The 20172-nt window shown below is 40.3% G+C and overlaps 2 protein-coding genes across 18 annotated transcripts in view; one reads left to right on the top strand and one right to left on the bottom strand.

The window, feature by feature from the left end:
• HYCC1 (hyccin PI4KA lipid kinase complex subunit 1) overlaps window positions 1-9241 on the bottom strand; it is a 177809-nt gene extending 168568 nt beyond the window's left edge. For 16 of the 17 annotated variants that reach the window (XM_089917731.1, XM_089917730.1, XM_089917729.1 and 13 more), the window contains exon 1: window positions 9130-9241. The gene's annotated coding sequence lies outside the window, so the exon portion shown is untranslated. Of the gene's footprint in view, window positions 1-8990; window positions 9014-9129 lie in introns of those variants that run through there. The other variant, XM_089917732.1, reaches the window with a different exon arrangement.
• On the top strand, window positions 8290-13092 carry LOC149748430 (uncharacterized). Its single transcript, XM_089917093.1, has 3 exons — window positions 8290-8429; window positions 8608-9216; window positions 9722-13092. The coding sequence occupies exons 1-3, from the start codon at window positions 8290-8292 to the stop codon at window positions 9858-9860; spliced, it is 888 nt and encodes a 295-aa protein (XP_089773219.1). The 3' UTR covers window positions 9861-13092.
• The last annotated feature ends 7080 nt before the right edge of the window (window positions 13093-20172 follow it).

A 20172-nucleotide genomic window follows, 5' to 3' on the forward strand; every position in this document is an offset into this window, starting at 1 on the left:
GCCACAACAGTGAGAGGCCCGCGTACCGCAAAAAAAAAAAATAATAATAATAATACAACTAAAGCACTGCCACACCACAGATGCTCAATGATAGTTCAAATTATCACTAACAAAATATTTTCAATTGGACAATTTGCACTTCATTCAGTTGGACAAAATGCTTTTCAGGATCTGTGGGGAGGGGGTGGGAGAGGGATAGAACAGGGAGAGAAGCTTCATTAGCTTCTAATGCCCTCCAGTTACTTTCATCCTTATTTATTCTTCACTGATTAGCTTTCTGATTTAGTAGCCTTATCTACTGCCACTGCCTCCAATTATTTCACCACCAATTTATTCCTTAACCCCCTTTACAGTATACATTTGGTTCTCATCATATACTCTCCATGACCTCAAAAATGACAATTCTATTGGTTCTCTCTCAATACTCATTCCTTCTCTTTAACCTTGCCACAAGCATCTTCCTTTCTGAAACTCTACTGAGAAGACTTCACTGACTTCAATATTTTGCTTCTATCACCCATGTAACCCATTCTTCTGATTTTCCATACTTCTCTAACAGTCTATTCGATTTGCACATTTCTACCTTTCATACTTAGTTGATGCATCTCCCCCCACCCATTTCTAAAATACTTCCACCTTCCTCTACATTCCTTTATCCAGACCCACTCAAAGTTTCATAATTTCCCAAAACAGTCTCTCCCTCTTCTCAACTACTAAAGTGTGCACTGCTTTGAGGACTATGTGGTCACTCCGTCCACCACAATAATATCTATGGATTAACAAATCAACAGGAACTTTGACATTTAGATCCAAAGAGCATGTTATGTGCCAGGTCAGACTGGCAGCTTCTTCTGCCCCCCATCAGTGGAGGTGGGGAGTACAGTCTGTGTATGTTGATTAGAACCAATACCCTAATTGAATTAATTAAATGTTACTTACATCTAAAGGGGGAAAAAAAACAGAGGAGCTCAAAAAGATAGAAACAGAGTTTACAATTGCTTGCCCAACTTAAGCACTTTTAAGGCTTACATTATTCTCTTTAATTTCCAAGCCTGTAAGTTCCTCTACAGAAGAGGAATGTATATCTTCCAATACCTGAAACCTCAAATAATTTTCATTGCACAGTTTAAGAGCTCACATATAATGTTTTCACTAGGTCTAGTGCAAATAACTGAATGAATGCTTATGCATTTATATGAGAAAGCAACTAATGTTCATCCTCTAATCAAAAGACTCTTTGTTCCAGAAAGCACACACCAAACAAATATCATTTAACATGTACTACTAAAAGGCTACCCTGATGCAAGCTTCAACAGTGACAAATGTTTAAACTAGAATGGAAAAGTACTATTTCCAAAGCTCCTTGATGTGTTGCGCTTAACATTCCTTACAAGGTAAAACAGGATTCAGGAATGCAAGTTGATCTTGAACACCTGACAAATTAAAACATGAATTATATAAAGTGCATTAAATAAATATCATCCCATTCCCATTCCAGTATCTTCTGTCATAACCATACTGGGCTGTATTTGTTAAAACAGCTGAAGATACGATTGCAAAACAGAACAAACCAGTAATAATTAAGATAGGGTTACCAAAAACTGAAATTAATTGGACAAAGAGGAAAACACTTAATAAGACACTCAAATAAAATAATTAAGTTTACTTCTCAGTAAGAGAAAATAAGGAAAGAGTCCTGATTAGGAAAAAATTAGGGTACTGATTAAAAATCATGAATCATGGCATCAGATAGGAATTGAGTTTAAACTCTCTCTACCACTAACTAGCTGTTGCTCTTGAACAAGTATCTTAATCTCTCTGAGTCTCAGTTTCTTTATCTGTAGAATAAGGATAATAATACTTAACTTGCAAAGCTGTGCACAGTTAAATGAAATTAATTATGCAAAGTACTTAGAAAGTAGCAGGTATTAAAATCTCAACAAGTTGTATTTAATCCAAAAAGACCTAGACATTTTTATAGCTAAACTATTTCAGACCATCAAAGAAGAGATTGCCAGAGCTTATAAAAAGATGGAACACTTCTCTCTCTCTCTCTCTCTCTCTCTCTCTATTTTACAAAGCTAGCATATTCAGAAACCAAAACCTCAAAAAGGTAATACAAAAAGAACACTAGAGATCTTACAGAGCAACCAAATGTAGCTTTAAAGAGGTATGCTACTATCGAGTTGCCTTTATTCCAAAGAGACAAAATTGGTGAAATCCACTAGGAAATCTTCTAATATAATTCATCAACCAATAGGTAAAAGAAGAAAAACCATATAATTATCTCAATATACATTATGAGAGTATGTGATCAAATTTAATATATTTTTCCAATTTAACCTCAACTCCAAAAAAGGGGAATAGAAGACTATTTCCTTAACATACTAAAAAAAATTGTCAAAAAGAATACACAACTGTGAAACCGTAAAGGCAGTCATTCAAGTGAGAAATGAGCCAAAGATGCTCACTATTCACTACTATAATTTAACAGTCTTCTAGACATTCTGATCAGTGTAATTTTTTAAAAAAGAAAGGGTTAAATATTGGCAAGAAAACAAAATTATCATCATTTACAAAGTCTATAACTGCCTTATTACAAAATCCAATAAAAAACTATTAGAATTAAGAATTTTGTAAAATAACCAGTTAGAAAACAGTATACACAAGTCACCAACTTTTCTATGTTCCACGAGAAAGATGCAATCCTCTTTAAAATACATTGAAAAACTACTCCACTCACAATAGCAACAACAAGCTTTAAAATACCAAAAATCAACTTTAAAAATAGGCAGAACCACATGAAAACTACAAAACACTGAGTCATAAAAGATGACTTGAAGAAATGATGAAAATATTGTAAAGATATCACAGCTATCTCTAAAAAATTAGTTTAGAAATTCCAATTGGGTTCTTTCAGGGTCTTAATAAATTGAATTAGAGGCAATCTGAAAAAAATATATGAGAAATGCTGAAAATGTTTTGAAAAAGATAATAGGAATTCACACAACCTTATAGTAAGATACATTAAAAAGTTATTAATAATTAGAACTGTTTGGAGTTACTGGAGCAAAAAATATAGCCCAATGAAGCAGAATAGAAAACCTAGAAAAAAATCATGAATTGGTATATTAAAAAGACAGCATTTAAAACCTCTGGGGAAAGATAATTATTCAGTAAATAGTATTAAAATAATTGACTTGCCACTCTACCTCAAAATACATTCCAAATAGATTAAAGATGTAAATGTTTTTTAAAACTCTGAAAGTAATATAAGGAAATAGAGGTAATTACTTATATAATTTGGGAATGCAAGAAGGCTTTCCTAAGCAGGCAGATGCCATAAAAGAAAAATTTGACAGATTTAACTACACTAAATGTTAAAAATCTGTTTAAAAAGAAAAAATTCACACCAAAAACAAAATTAGGATGCAAATGACAAACTGGAGAAATTATTTTCATTGTAATTTGACCAACGTCTAATAGTTTTATACACAAAGAGCTCTCATAACTCAGTTTTTAAAAGTCTCCATATCCTATCTTTATATCATAATAAACAAAGTACAGTAATAGATAATTCACAAAAAATACAAATATTTTAAAAAACTAATAACCAATGAAACAAAAAAATTTATAGAAGGTACAACTCTTCATATCAAAATGGCAGATTTTTAATATGGAGAGGTTGCTGGCATTCTCAAGCACAATTAACAAAAATGAATATTAATTAAAACTTTCTGGAAGGCAGTCTATTAATAACAAAAATAATTAAAATATGATACCTTTTGATTTCAGAATTTGTCTTAAGTAAATAAAGATATGGGCAATGATTAATCCATCAAGAAGCTAACTGCTACATGATTCATTCAAAATTAGTGGAAAGAGTTTAAATTTTTAACAGTTGAAATGCTGGTTAAATAAATAATGGTAAATCCATATGCTGGAATATTAGCCACACATTTAAAATGATGCTATGTTGTAAAAAAATAATGTTTTATTGACTCGGGTAAGTATTCATTCAATTATGTAAAAGTAAGCTAGAAACAGAACAGCATGAACAACAACAACAGAAAAAGAGTATTTACAACATGGGGGCGTTTTTTGTTAAAAAACAAACAAACAGTAAATCCCATTAAAAAGGACCTATAAGGATATTCACCAAAGTATTAATAATGATTATCAATGGGTGAAGGTATTATGTTATTTATCATTTATGCTTTCCTAAATTTTCCAAATTTCCTACAATTATTATGTATTACATTAGTAATTAAGAAAATACAGAATGTTTACAATATTGCTTTGAATATAGTAACAATAGTATCCAAAATCATGTTAACATTGATAGTCCAACTCTTTTAGGCTGCACCAAAACTAGGGATGCCTACCCTCTCTAGGTCTGATCATACTTTTATACTTTAATCACAATGAAAGAAATTTTCAGAACTCTAGGAAACAATCAGACAAAATTTTTCACCCCACCTTTATTTATGCTCAAGTGCAATGTCAAATAATATTTAGATATTAACCATTTGCTTTCAGCCCCCTGCCAAAGGTAAGAAACAAGAGTGAAGAACAAACCCTGGACCTCAGAACCAGTGGGGCTCAGCTTTTGCCTACATCCAAAACCTGAGCCAGAAATTTAAAAAAAAAGAAAAAGAAAAAGTGGAATGGGGGAGTGGGGTAGGATGGGGGGGTAGAATTACCTTTCTCAGGATACAAAGTGTGGGCCTTTTTTTTTTTTCTTTTAATATTTATTTATTTGGTTGCACCAGGTCTTAGTTGTGGCAGGTGGGCTCCTTAGCTGAGGCTCACCAGCTCCTTAGTTGCAGCACGTGGGCTCCTTAGTTGTGGCATGAGAACTCTGAGTTGCGGCATGCATGTGGGATCTAGTTCCCTGACCAGGGATCAAACCCGGGCCCCCTGCATTGCGAGTGTGGAGTCTTACCCACTGTGCCACCAGGGAAGTCCCAAAGTGTGGGCCTTTGACAACTTCTAATCACAACTCTTCTCTGTCTCATTTGGGACGCAGAAGAAGGATTTTCTTCTCCAATGTATTTAAAAGGCATATGTCCAAAGGGCAAGCAAGCAAGATTTCTTCTGAACAAAAATACTTTAAACAGGAGATTTGTAAATGTTAAACGTTCTCTTTCCACAGTGCAGATATGCAGCCTAACTCTGAGAGGGCCAAAAAGATTCTAGTAGTACTTGGCTCTTAACAATAAGCAATAGTCAAACTGTTAATTCCATCTGCTCCCCTCCAAAAAACTGACAAAGCATTACATGGTGGTGCCAGGGGTCTCAGGCTGCATTTAAGGGGTTTTTCTGAGGGGCATTCATTTTCATAATATTAAGATGCTAATTGTTTTTGAGTACTTCAGAGAACTAATCTTGATATTACGTGATGACAACTTTGATGCTGATAACAACAACAACAAAAAATACTATCTTTAATATCATATTCTTTGTTAGAGATGTTGCTTCCAGAATTGTCTTCCTTTCTTACCAGTCAAAGCTCTAAATTCCATCAACTTCTATCTCCTCAGGGACTTAGTTCCAACAGATATCTTTCCTAATCTCTTCTCACTTTCCTTACGCATATAAAAAATCAAGCATAATATCTCTTCAACCCATATCCCTCCGCAGCAGTTTCAACTATGGCTATAGAATTACCTAGGGAGCTTTAAAATATCTATGCAACTAATCTATAGTAACAAAAAGTGTATCAGTGGTTTCAGGGGATGAGAGAGAGAGATTACAAAGGGGCACTAGGAAACTTTTGGAGGTGATTTTGATTGTGGTGATGGTTTAATGAGTATAAACACATGTTAAACACTGAACTGCACACTTTAACTATGTGTAGTTTATTATTTGCCAATTATACTTCAATAAAGCTATTGAAATAAATACGGATGTCTGGGTCCTGTCCCACTCCCCAAATTGGTACAAGAGTTCCCCCTTGAAATCAGGATTCTTAAAAGCTCCCCCAGAAGATTGTAAATGTGTAGGTAAGATTGAGAACCACTGCTTTATAGCTGTCATTCTCTCCCTTCCTCAGTTTTTTAAAATGCCTCAGGCAAGCATGTCTACTTTATCATCATCCATTCTTTCTCAATCTTCTGAAGACTAGCTTCTGAACCACCACTCAGCTAAATCTGTACTTGTCAAAGTCACCTATGGACTCCTGACAAATTTACTGTTCCCTGAAGTCTCTCCTTATTTGACCCCTCTTTAAAGAATTTGAAATTGTTGACCCATTCCCTCTCTATTTGAAAATTTCTCCTCCCTTGGCATCCCTCTTGACGTTCTTCCTACCTTTCTAACTACTACTCTTCTCTCTTTCTCACTACGCTTCCACCTATCTGCTTTTTATTTGTCTGTTCACTGACTGCTGCTTTCATTATGCTAAAGACTCCCAATCTGAGTCATTCCAACATACCCAAGTCAACGCAGCTTCTTCAATTCAACCTCCACTCTTCCCTCTATTCCTGATTTCCTTTACAAGTTTCACATCCTAGATCCAAACATCTATCTACAGCTTCACCTGAACATTCCACAGCTTTCTCAAATTCAAAATTATCCAAAATAGAATTTATCATCTTCCCTCCATCTATGTGTTCCTCATTTCCAATCAATGGAACCAAATCAAATCCTCAGTCTTGATTCCTCCTCCTTTCTTTCCCGAGGTGACAGCATCTATCAAATTCTACCTCACTCTGCCAGAGTGAGGATCCAAAACACAGATCCATTAAGCGGTTTCTTACCCATCACTTTCAACGCAACCCGCTTAGCCAAGGATACAAGGCCCTGGTCTGGCCCTCTACCACTCTCGCTGTTCTCATCTTCCACCATTTCCCCATCTCACCCCTGCATTCAAGTTACATCAACGTTGCTGACTTTGTAATTGTCACTGACAATGACTTCTCTAAACTACCAGGGTTTCTCATGCCTCCTTGCTTTCTCACTGACTATATTTATATTCTCTTCTTGGAAAGTTATTCACTTACATCCTGCACTTGGCAAAATTATGTCACACTTTAAAACTCTACTGTGTGCCCCCGACTTTATATACATCCAAGCTGAGTTAGCCATCTCCTACTCTGTTCCCTTACTATACTAGGCATATCTCTATTCACACTTAACAGAGGGTATTGTTACTTTACTTATCTGTCTTGTATATTACACAGTAAATTCCTTGATGACAAGAGTTATGATATTCATTTCTGTATCCCTAGCACCTATTCAGCCTGGGATAGTGCAAATTTTATGTCTGACATAATTTCCATTATTTACAAAATGTAAACTTGATACCCCCCAAAATGGTCTTGATACTAACATTTTTTAAAGAGTTCTTAATATTCATTATAAAATAAATATCAGGCAACAGGATCCTGAGTAAAATAGTTGACTACGAGATATATTTAAACTCTGACTGTCAAAACAACACCACTCTAAAAATGCAACCAAGAGCAGATTTCATAAAATAGGAATACAACAAAGAAAGGAAGCATAGCAGGGATAACACACTGACCTAGCCAATGCCTCATCTGGCTATCCATATCCTGTTAATGCTGATAACTAAGAGGGTTTATAATCCCTCTATGCTTATAACTATAGTAAATCAAAAAAGGATAAATACACCAAATCCAGAGTTTATTTTCTAAAACAGGTGATGATTTTCTCCCTTGCCACTTTGTTGAAATGAATTATTAGAATAACTGACTGACTTTGAAGCTACTATTGACCAACCAAGCATATCCTACAGATTTTTTTCTTCCTTTCTTGCCTGCACTTCAAAAATATGGTGCTTTGGACTTAAAATGTATTAACCTAAAGAAAAAAATGCTTAGAAATTGGGGGCCGGCGGCGGAGCGATGATCTATGGATGTTAGGAGAATATTCTTATGGAAAACAAGCCTCCCAGGACTATCACATTGACTCAAGGTTAGACCAATATTTATGACTTTATGCAGATAAGATTTTAAAAGCTGAAAATTTCAAACTGTAAAATGATACACGAACCAAAGAGGTGTCACACCTGCCCCCCAAACTACTGGGTGACCCAAAGGACAAATAATTTGCCAAAGGACAGCCTGGCCCGACTGCCGGTAGTACGTCTCTGAGATAAGTAGAAGCTGGCAGCGGAATAATCTCCCCCTACCTGAAGAGCCGAGCGGCTGCCAGTCGTGTGATAGTGTATTTATCAGAGAACCGATTCTGCAGAGTACGAAAGTACCAGGGCAAAATTAAAAATTATCAGGACTGTCTAAACTCTGAGGGTACAACGCACACATGTGCACACCGAAGGGCGGATACCCAGTTTTGCCAAAGCGTGCAAACTTCGACGGGTCTTTCAATGCAACAATTTTCAGACAAAACCCTGACGATTCTCGAGTATGTCAGAATCATCCTAAGGAGAGGGCTAACTCTTAGTAAGAAGAGGGCAAGGGCTGAAGAAGAGATCTCCGGTGTAAATAACCAAGGAAGGAATCGTGGCTGCTTTGTGAATCTGTCCGACCTGGGGGGGGGAGGGGGGAACCGAGGCGAATGCAGCTTTCAAAGACGAGGGGGGCGACAGTGACCGTTTTGGCCATTAGACTGAACGGATAGCGGCAGCCTCGCTGAAGTGGCAAGCCGGAGTAGGAGGGTTGGGAGGGGTAGGAGAGGTCAGGCCGGAGCATCAGTCGCGGCGGGGGTGGCGGGGTCCCACCCCAGGCCAACCGCGCCGAGGGGCGGCGGGTCGGGCCGAGGCGGCTACACCCTGGTCACGCCCGGAGGTCGGAGGGCTCCTGGCCGGGGAAGGAGAAAGACCCGAGTCCGCGCGCACAAAGCTGCCGCCGCCGCCCAGGCAGCAGGCGGGCTGCGCCCAACTTCTGGGCGAGAAGCCGCCGGCCGCAGCCCACCATCCGGTCCCGCTCCTCAGACCTCCGGACGCCCCAGGCGCCCAGCACCGTCTCGCGCCCAACCGCGGCGCCTCGCGCGGGAGCCGTTACCTCCAACGAAGCCGCCGCTCCGGGGACAAAGTCCCGGTGCCCTCCCCGCCGCCGCCTCGCCCCGGCTCCTCCCTGACAAAAAAGTTATCGGTCGCCGGCCGCCCTGGGGGCCCGGCGCAGTTCGCTCGGCCGGACTCACCAGAGCGGCTCTCCAAGCTCCACCTCCAGAATCTCGACTTGTCTGGCTCGCAGCGACAGCGACGGCGGCTGCTCTGCTTTCTCCCGAGTAAGTAGCACCACCTGCCCACCTTCTTCCTAGCAGAACGGGTCCCCGCGAGCCATCTTCCCCCTCCGCTCACTGACTGACAACCCACCCCCGAGAGCCGCCACTGCCGCCAGCTACCCTGACGGGCAACACCAGGGACCCGTCCCCAGGCAGCCAACCGCCACCGCCCCACGCCAGCTCGGCCTATCGCCGCCCGCTGGGCGGGACCAGAGCAACTTCTCCACCAGTGAGAATCTTCCTTTGCTAGGCCTGGGGCGGAGCCATGAGGTGGGAGGGCGGGCTACTTGGTGGGCGAGGTCTGAGCAATAGGCGTGGTCGGGGCACCCAAGGGGAGATGATTGACTGTTAAGATTGCGGCAACAGCTAGGCGATAGTGATCAGAGAAGGTCTCTTGGACTCAGCCATTAGGATTTACAGCTCTCCCAGAAGAAAATAAGCCTTTACGGAACGCTGTTAACCGTAATCACAGAAGAGAAACTAATCGATATCTTAATTTCTTGGTCAGGAGGATTTACTTCCCAGTAATTCGAGTCACCAGAATTTATCAAAATTTTATCAAATCCTCGGAGGGGAGAAAAAAATGTACGTTTTGCAAAATGGTAATAAAAACTCTTCTCACCTTATATCATTGCTTTTGGCCTTAGTCGGGAAAAAGTCAAACAATTCCACAATATCCGTTCCATGAGCTGTTTCGTTTTGTTTTGTTTTTCTTCATCTTCCCTCCCTACTCTTCTCCCAAATACTAAATATTTTATGTAACGACTGGAACCTGAGCACATCTGAACTATTTCCTACATATAGTTCCTCTGTTTCGACCTTGTTGATTCCTCCTACCACATCCCTCGCAAGTCCAATCAGAACTGATTAGAAGAAAAATGAACCTTCAACCTGGAAGACAGGAAGCCACTTTAGTTTTATAAGAAAGGGGAAGGACTTCTCCTAAAGCCCCAAGATCTTTTCAAACATAGCACACACATAAATAACAAGCAAAAAGTAACGAAATATATTACTTGATATTGAAAGGGAATCAAGCAAACAACTTCAGGTAATCATTAGGGTAGATCTATAGAACAATCAGGATCCCCCATCCAAGAGCATAGACCGATTTATAAGTAAATAATAACAAAATATGGTGATAAGGGCAACAGAGCTAGGTTCAATGAGCCAGAGGAACACAGAAGAAGAAATTATTGTGTTTAGGAGAGTCAGGGAACTTCACAAGGAAGGTGATATTTGAGTTCGATCTTAAAATGTAGATGGGAGTTTGCCAGAGAAGGAAGTCAAAGGGCATTTCAGGAAGCGGCAACAGCAAGTTCAAAGGCGTGAAGTGTGAAAGGGCACTGATTGGCTGCGGAACACTGAGAAAGTTGGTGGGGCTGAAAGGTATGTTGCAGCCAAAAATTAAGCTAGAGCAAAACACTGAGATGAGATTATAAAGGCCATATGAACTACACTAAGGTATGTAGATGAGCACTGTCCAACAGCGCTTTCTTCAAGGATGAAAATGTTCTGTATTTGCGTTGTCCAATATGATAGCCACTAGCCACAAGTGGCTATCCAGCGCTTGAAATATGGCATAGTGGAGGAACTCAATTTTTTATTTGAATTTTAATAGCTCCCATATTGGACAGCTCAGGTTTAGATGTTATTCTACAGGCAATGAGGGACTCATAGAAGCTTTTAATCATGTGGACAATCTTAAAGACAGTGTAGAGAGTGCCTGTTCTGTTTGATGAGAATCTTGACAGATCAGACCAGGGTACTGGTGGAGGATTGCAGGATAACTTAGGTCAGCTGGGCCAGAGCCTGGCCAGGGGAAGTGTTTACCTGAAGGAATAGAAACAGGAAGATCCAGAGAGTGTGTTGTACTCTAACATTTCAAAAAATGCAAGCAGTCAAAACCCAAGAAATTGAATTCTGCCATCAAGTCCTGACAGAATAAGGAGTAGGAGAGTGAGGGGTCAGAGAGGGAAAGAAAGCCAAAAGGTCAGCTGATCATAAAACAGGGAGAGAGCAAGTGTGAGCAGAGGAGTATACACACAATCAGTTTTACTGACAATTAGCCATGTGGGCCACTGATGTGTTGGCCTGATTTAAAGAGCCAGAGATTCTGTTGGCAAGAAGGTCCACTAGGACCAGGGCAAGACCCCAGCAGACATGAAGGGCCAAACTACACCTTCGGAAATGGGAGAAAGGGGCAAATACTTATTGACTTTCTGCACCATACAGGGCACTTAGCTTGTCAAGGATACAAAAGCACGCCAGAAGCTCACAGTATGGGTCCCTGGGTAACAGGTGAAAAGTAAAGCAAAGTGTAATCATTTATCACAACAATAGAAGAGATAACACAAAGCAGTACATGATTGATTCATTGTTCAGATGATTTTCTAGGCAATAACTGCTGTGTGAGTTCAGAAGAGAGAGCAAGCCCTCCAGTCAAGGACGGTCAGGGAAGGCATCATGGGAGAGGTAAAAATTGAGCCAAGTCTTGAAAAATGGGCAGAAATTTGAATCCAAAAAAAAACATGTGAGAAGGAAACTCTTGGTATGCCTGGAAAAGAAACAGAAGAGGGGGGCTTCCCTGGTGGCGCACTGGTTGAGAGTCCGCCTGCTGATGCAGGGGACACGGGTTCGTGCCCTGGTCCAGGAAGATCCCACATGCTGCGGGGCGGCTGGGCCCGTGAGCCATGGCCGCTGAGCCTGCGAGTCTGGAGCCTGTGCTCCGCAATGGGAGAGGCCACAGCAGTGAGAGGCCTGCGTACCACAAAGAAAAAAAAGAAAGAAAGAAAGAAGCAGAAGAGGGGAAGTATAAGCAATGTACAGAGGACATGGGGAGCCATATGAGCTGGCCAGACCCTGCCAAGCTAGGTTGGAGATGGATAATAGAGTGCCTTAAAAGCAAACTCAAATGTTCAGGTTCTGTCTGCTTGCCAGTAGCTTCCTGTCTGTTCCTTAGACTTACTTGGGATGACTTTCAAAAATATAAATGCCAAAAGCATACCCACGTCAAATAAATCAGAAAATTGGGGGATGGATATAGGGTTTATTTCACAAGCTTCCCAAGTGAACCTAACATACACTCAGGGTTGAGACCAGGGGAATTACATCGTAACATTTTACTAATGCTAAATCAAGACCGTACATAGGATGGATTGAGTGGGAGAGACTGAAGGCTGTCTATTTATATTCGTATATTTGTTTCCTTTCTGCAAGAAGACAGAAAGCAATTTATTGCCTGACCACTTCCTGTTTTGAAGTGGTGAGATGATATAGAAGGCAATTTAAGTCATCTTCCCTCTAAGTCAGAGTAAAACCAAAACACAAATTTATGTTCGTGGTCCACTCTCCTTTCTATCACAATTTGTGCATATAAAAATATTTTCCGGGCTTCCCTGGTGGCGCAGTGGTTGAGAGTCCGCCTGCCGATGTAGGGGACACGGGTTCGTGTCCCGGTTCGGGAAGATCCCACATGCCGCGGAGCGGCTGGGCCTGTGAGCCATGGCCACTGAGCCTGCGCGTCCGGAGCCTGTGCTCCGCAACGGGAGAGGCCACAACAGCGAGAGGCTCACGTACTGGAAAAAAAAAAAAAAAAAAAAAATATTTTCCAACAATAACAGCCTGCAGTTAACAGTTACACATAACCATTTGTGTCTGAGCAGCAAAGCACCAGGAAAATGCCTGACAACATTGTTTCAAAAGGGAAATGCTTTTAACCTACTTTATGAAAGTCAGCATACTCCAGACCTTAACTACCCAACTTTGCCAGTCTCCAATATCTGTATGCATAATTCTACATTAACTACTAAAATGCATTTACCTTCTTGCAAATAAGTTGAACATTTTAAAGCGTGAACGTTTTCTCTATGATATTAAATTTCAGAAACCTAAGAAACATTTAACTCAAATATATTTCTATTAAATTAACCGTAAAACAACTAGGTAACATGACTATTTTCTTCCAGGTTTATTGAGATAAAATTGACATATAGCATTGTGTAAGTTTAAGGTGTACAATTTGACAATTTGATATACAGACTGTGAAATAATTACCACAGTAAGATTAGTTAACACATCCATCACTTCACATGGTTAACTTTTTTCTTTCTTTCTTTCTTTCTTTTTTGGCTATTGTTGTGAGAACGTCTAGGATCTACTCTCTTAGCAACTTTCAAGTATAAAATACAGTATTGTTAACTGCAGTCAGCACGCCGTACATTACATCCCTAGAACTTATTCATTTTATAACTGGAAATCTGTACCAACATCTCCCCATTTCCCTCCACCTGCAACCCTTGACAACCACCAATATATTCTTTGTTTCTATGTACCATGACTATTTTAAATGACAGAGTCAGGAGAATTTTATCTTGAAAAAAACATGAAAAATATGTTACTTTAGTGGCAAGGATGTTAAAACGTACTTTTTTTAAAAAAATTAAAACAAAAAGAGTGTGCCTAAAAGGTCATTCTGTCTTGCTGTGCCAGATTCCCCTTCTAAGAGAGCCACTCCAGCCAGTGCCCACAGCAGAGGCAATAGCCATGATCTGTGCCATACAACCCCCTTCCTAGAACCATATAGGCCAAGGGAAGCCAGGCCTAATGATGTGAACGCTCCATCCAAACAGGGATGGTGGTAATTACCTAAACCCATTCTCTTTCAAGAATGTGAACTGGAAATGGGAAGAGAAAATCACTCACATGGTGGGTGCAGAAGCTAAAAAGTCAGGCAATAGAAGGAAGCCCTGAGAAGCCCCAAGAGGGGCAAGTTATGAGGAAACTGAAGCCATTAGGCAGTGAACAGAGATTAAAAAAAAAAAGTAGAGGATGAAGTAACTGATAACAAAGGACAGAGTAGAATGAGTCACCGTAATAAAGATGGAGATCAACGAAATCCTGCTGTTGAGGGGACAATGAAATAATCCATCTCCTACAGCTGCACTGAATCACACCAGTTTCCAGTGTTTGCATTCAACATCTGTGAGATCTAACTGCAATTGTTTCCAGAGTCCTATAAGATTCCCATCTGCATCACCTAAGATACTCTAAGTAAATTGTTTACCTTTCATGTTTGTATAAAACAATAAGTAGACTCCCAGAATCATGCACCAAGTGAAAGAAGCTGGATCAATTGCATTTTGCAAATTGAATTTTATCCTTCAAGGTTGGTTCCAGGTTTTTCTAGGAATAACATCCTAGAAAGAAGACAACGTTCTCTATATCTTAAAAAAAAAATTCATAAGTTAAAATTTCAATATCCTTATAACAGATGTTTTAAGGGAAAAAAACTTTTTTTCTCTTAACTTTTAACAGTGGAGCCAATCTTGTTCATATTTATAAAAAGCCGTATAGATAGGGGTGGAAAGCCTAATGACTAACTGCTACCCTCATTAGAAAAGAAAAATAGCAACATATATCTTCTAATACATTTTATTAACCAGTGTATTCTAGAAGAATTATTGTTGGGAGAGTCTTGTTTTGCACGTTTTATAAATCATGTTTTTGAAAAATGTTTTATGACACGGGAAAAAGATGAAAAATGGGTACAAAACTGTATACATGGGACTTCCCTGATGGCACAGTGGTTAAGAATCTTCCTGCCAATGCAGGGGACACAGGTTCAAGCCCTGGTCCAGGGAGATCCCACATGCAGCAGAGCAACTAAGGCCGTGTGCCACAACAAGAGAAGCCACCGCAATGAGAAGCCCGTGCACCGCAATGAAGAGTAGCCCCCGCTCGCCGCAACTAGAGAAAGCCCGTGCAGCAACGAAGACCCAACACAGCCAAAAATAAACAAAATACATTTTTTTTAAAAAGCAGTAATCTAAAAAAAAAAAAAAGAGAGAGAGAGAGAGGCAGGGAGAGGCACACCCGCAAAAAGTTTTGCCAACCCATTCACTCTGGTTTGTTACTCTTGGGTTAAGAGAGTCCAATGTACGAATAATACTATTTTTCAATTTTGTTCTCATCTACTTAGTCACCATCACCACACCCTGATATTTATGCAAAAAAGAAAAAAGTTCCAGTGAGCAAATTCAACATCATCACCAATGTTCAGTAAGGACAAGCCCGTCACCCATTTCCTCCATCGCCATGTTGAAATGACTCAGTCCTCCATTAAGCTGGTCTTTCTTGATACCCATTATGTCAGCAGAACCAAGGAACACCTTCTGTAGACTTCTCTGTTTACCTGAGGCAAGTCCTCAGCACAGGCATGGGACACATGTCCAGGCTCAGCTCCCCTGTGTCCTTTAAAGGGTGTCATTTCCCAAAAGACCACTACCTCTATGGGCTGAACCATGGTACTAATCTTTAAAGTCATTCTCGAAGATTTTTTTCAAATTTGAATTACACCAGGAAGAAAAGAAGTCACATTGGTCATCAAAAAATTAGCGGAGATCGAGAATTCCCTGGCGGTCCAGTGGTTAGGACTCTGCTTGCTCACTGTCAGTGGTCTGGGTTCCATCCCTGGTCAGGGAACTAAGATCCCGAAAGCCTCAGAGCTCGGCCAAAAAAAAAAAAAAGAATCAGCAGAGATTAATTGATCATATTTCTAAGACAGAGCAGGGCTTTAGGAAAGACAATGGGGAGGACGGATGCAAGGAATGTAAATATTTGAGCCTGGGACAGTAACTGGGGAGCTCTTTCCCTCTGGAGACCATGGGCAGTAAGATGCTATGGGGAGCTGAGAAGAATCAGGGGGACCCTTGAAGGAAATAAGATATGCTGAAGGGGTCAAGGAGGGGCAGGCTATTTTGACTTGGACCAGTCCTGCCAGCTCTGCAATTGTAATTTTGTTTTAACAGAGGTATAACATACATATGGAAAAATGGAGAAAACAAAAATACGATGACCTCAGTGGATTGTCACAGGTGAACACTGCAACCACTGATCCATGTCAAGAAAAAAAAAATTGACAACAATTCAGAAGCTCCCTTGGGCCTGCTGCCAATCACCACTTGCTCCTTCCTTCCCAAAGATAACCTCTGTTTTGACTCCTATTGCTCTAATGTAGCTATACTTATGAAATTTGATGTAAGTGGAATCATACAGAACATATACTCTTGAGTCATTTTTTCCTCTACATATTGTTTGTATTCCATCCATGTTTCTTGTACTTATAGTTTATTCATTCTCATTGTTATATGGTATTCTACTATATGAATATGTTACAATGTATCTGACAATACTACAGCTGATGGACATTTGGGTAGTTGTCAGAGGAAGACTATTACAAACAATGCTGCTGCGAGCATTCTTGTACTACATGGCTCTCAGTGTACATGTATGTGTACTTTTGTGGTATATATCCAGGAGTGGAATTTCTGGTTATAGGGTCAGCTTATGCTCTCCTTTACATGATACTGTCAAGTCATTTTCCTAAGTAATTGTATCATTTACGTAGCTATCAGTGGAATATGAGAGTTCCAGTTGCTCCACATCCTTGTCAATATTTGTATTACCAGCCCTTTAAATTCTAGCTGTTCTAGTGGATAGGTAATGGTATCACACTGTGGTTTTAATTTGCATTTTCCAGATGACTAATGCAGACCTTTCCATGTTCAGCAATTTTAAAGGATCTCTGCATGTCTGTTTCATTGCAAATCACTGTTAAGCCACATTTTGATTCAGAATCAACAGTCTTTTTTTAATTGAAATATATTTGACATATAACGTAAATTTAAGGTGTATAACATGTTGATTTGATACATTTTTATATTATAATATGATTACCATCGTAGCTATAGTTAGCACTCCTATCATGTCGCATAATTATCATTTCTTTTTTGTGGTTGGAATAATTAAGATCTAGACTTAGCAAGTTGGATGATTATAATACAATATTATTGTCTATATTCACCATACTGTGCATCAGATCTCCAGGACCTATTTGCCTATTAGTTGCAAGATCAACAATCATTCATTAAATCCCTGCTGTGAATCTGAGACTACATGTGTTAGTTGCCTCCAATTACATGGCCTGAAGATGGTGGTGAGAGATTTTTCTGGACTAGGTGATTTCTGGTCAGACCTGCTGGTTTAGCTCCAGTATATTTTCACTGACATTGCAGGGAGGACACTACTGGGAGAAGAATATGCCAGCAGGGCAGGGAAAGAGGAAAGGAGTTGAGTGTAAAGAGTGAAAACCAGCTGCATTTCCAAACTTTACAGCTTGAAAATAGTTGGTGACAGTTTCCACAAGGAAATAATTTAATCTGTCAGCCATAAAATAGGATGATTATTAATACTGATACAGATAATACTAATCCTTGCAAGCAAGGGAAAAGTGACCTTCGACAGGTGTTTGACGGTATTGTGAAATAAAAATCTCCTAGACAGATCTTTCTTGGAATGACTCATAGCACAGCTTCTCTAAAAATGTGGGTAAACCTCTGGGAACATGAGGTTCTTTGAAGGCCAAAGAAAAGTTTACTTGGCCTCAAATCCCACCTGGCAGTTTTTTCCAGAGCTGGCAATAGGGACTGATGAGAAGCTCTTTTCTGTTCCAGAAAAAGAGGCTGCAAATTATCTTCCTCTGCACCTCAATCAAGAGGTGGTGCTAGATGACCTTCCCCCCCGCTACCTGTCACAGGTTGACTGGAGTGTATGAATATTCCACCATAGGGTCTATTTGTCAGACTGAGGTGCTGTCACTGTGCAGACAGTGGAGAGGAATGTGGGGAGAGTATTTCGGAAGGGTAACACCTTAACGGGCTACTTAACAACCTCGACCAGTTAGACACACCTTTGTTTAGCATATCCGCTGAAGTCTCACTGAAAAGGAAACCCTAAAGGACAGTAGGCCTTGACTGAGGAGAGGGCCAAGACAGTCTGAACTCTGGGCACGTTCAAGGTGATAGGAAGACCAGCTCCTGCCTAAGGTGGGAACTAGCTCTTGGTGACCGGGAGTGAAGGGGAGGAAGAAACCTGGGAAGGAGTGAGCATAAGGCAACTGAATGCAAAGGTCAACCATTTCCCAATTTTCCCTAAGGCTGACCCTGAAGTATTGAAGCCTAAGTGACCTGAATTCCCTGCAGTGAACCTAATAACAGATCCAGCATTTTGGCCACCTTAATTACCCATTCAGATCTCCCCAGAACACACCTGTGGTGCATTTGGAAGGACAAGTTGACCTCTCCTGGTGAGCCAGGTCTTTCTTGTCCACCCAGCTTGCCCAAAGGGCTGTAGTTGCGCTTTCATATAATCACATTTTCATTTGAAATGAAATTCAGATGAACAGTCTACTGTTGGTGGCATATGTCTGCCCAGAGATGAAATCTTCATCTCTCTTTTCCTTGTCTAGAAGACACAGGAGAACTGAGAAACTGAATTTTGAGGGAGAAATAAGACAATGAATAGACCCAGAGTGTCTAAAAGATGAAGAGTGGCCGCGTGGAAAAGACACATCCGGGGAACTAGAAGGCAGGATTGGGCTGACACCTCACATTGACCTTGTGTGACTTTAAACAAGCTCTGTGGATCTCAGTTTTCTCATCTGTAAGATAAGTGGAGTAAAATGTTCTGAGCTGAAAGTAAAATGTTTGTTTATTTGACATACTGGAGTTTTGCTCAAAGTTTTTACCCAGAAGGTAGATTGTGGAGAGAGAGGCCTAATTATTCTCCATTTTCTCCCCAGAGCCTTGTGTGCTCTGGCTCCAGAGAGGCTCTCACTTACTCACATTGCATCTCCTGGGCTCTTTTGCTCTCTGGTTCTATCTGAGTTTGGCTAGTAGGAGATACCTGTAGGAGAACTGAGAACTGAATGAGAGAAAGAGAGAGATTTCTTTCCTGCTTCCTTCCTGCTTTGATGTGCTGCATCCATAAGTCCAGCTTTTATGGGATGGCCCTTCCTCCAGCTGGTAACACCTTTACTCTCTTTGCCCCCTCAGACCTACTAGCGGTAATAGCTTCCCACTGTCGACAGTCCCTGGGTACCTTAATATCTTTGCTGGCTCCCTTGACCTTGCCCTCATCTCTGTAAATAGTCCCTTTACTAAAACCTCTTCCACTGAACTATTTTGAGTGGAGAATTCAGTTTCCTATCAGGATCCTGGTTAATACAAAAATTTTTTCTTCAAAGAGAAAACTATGAATTACAGAACTTCCTGAGTCCCCCCTCTCCCCACTTGATGCTAGCTATTACTCTTTTTCCCATTTCCGGAGAATGATGAGGTCTGATGGGTGTGTTTACTTGGAGGAGGGAAAGGAACACAGAGTTAAGAGGTCTCCTTCTTTTTATTACTTACACTATTGTTTTCCTTTGTTTATTGAACGGTGGTTGGTTTACAATACTGTGTTAGTTTCAGGTGTACAGCAAAGTGATTCAGTTATACGTACATATGTATATTCTTTTTCAGATTCTTTTCCATTATAGGTTATTACTAACACTATTGTTTTCAAGTGGACTTCATCAGTGCAGCAACTCACAACAAAGTGCAGGTACACACTTCACATGAAAGAAATCCAGGTTGGGAAATGGTTAAGTTATTTGGCTAACACAAATGCCGAATTACATGATCCAAGCTCCAAAGACCATTTCCTCCCTCTCCACACCTCCTCCAACAAGAATTATTGGACTTGGCTTTGAAACATGACGAGGTTAAGCAGGCGGTTTCCAAGTTTTCCCTTTCACTTTGCATCCAGGATAAACATAATCCATGACTTTGATTTTTACACATTTTCATTTCAGTCAGGAGTTGGCAGTTTTTCAGCAGGGCTGCACCAAGTTTCATCTGTTTACTGAAATTTACATTTTTTACCCTTTCTGGTTATAACCTTTCTGCCTATGTCCTCTTCTTCCCTCCTTCCCCAGTCGTTGTGGATCAAGGACACTATATCATCCAGGGATGATGGGATTTGAGAGGCTAAATGTTATAGACATATCCAACTTGACTAGAAGTTTCTGTGAGGTCTGAAAACTAGACATGTTGAAGACACGTAAGATTGTCAGGGATGTGG

The sequence above is a fragment of the Delphinapterus leucas genome, chromosome 9, assembly GCF_059928025.1.
Source record: "Delphinapterus leucas isolate spDelLeu-1000000601 "Yukka" chromosome 9, BTC_Dleu_Yukka2, whole genome shotgun sequence".
NCBI classification, from domain to species: Eukaryota; Metazoa; Chordata; class Mammalia; order Artiodactyla; family Monodontidae; genus Delphinapterus; species Delphinapterus leucas.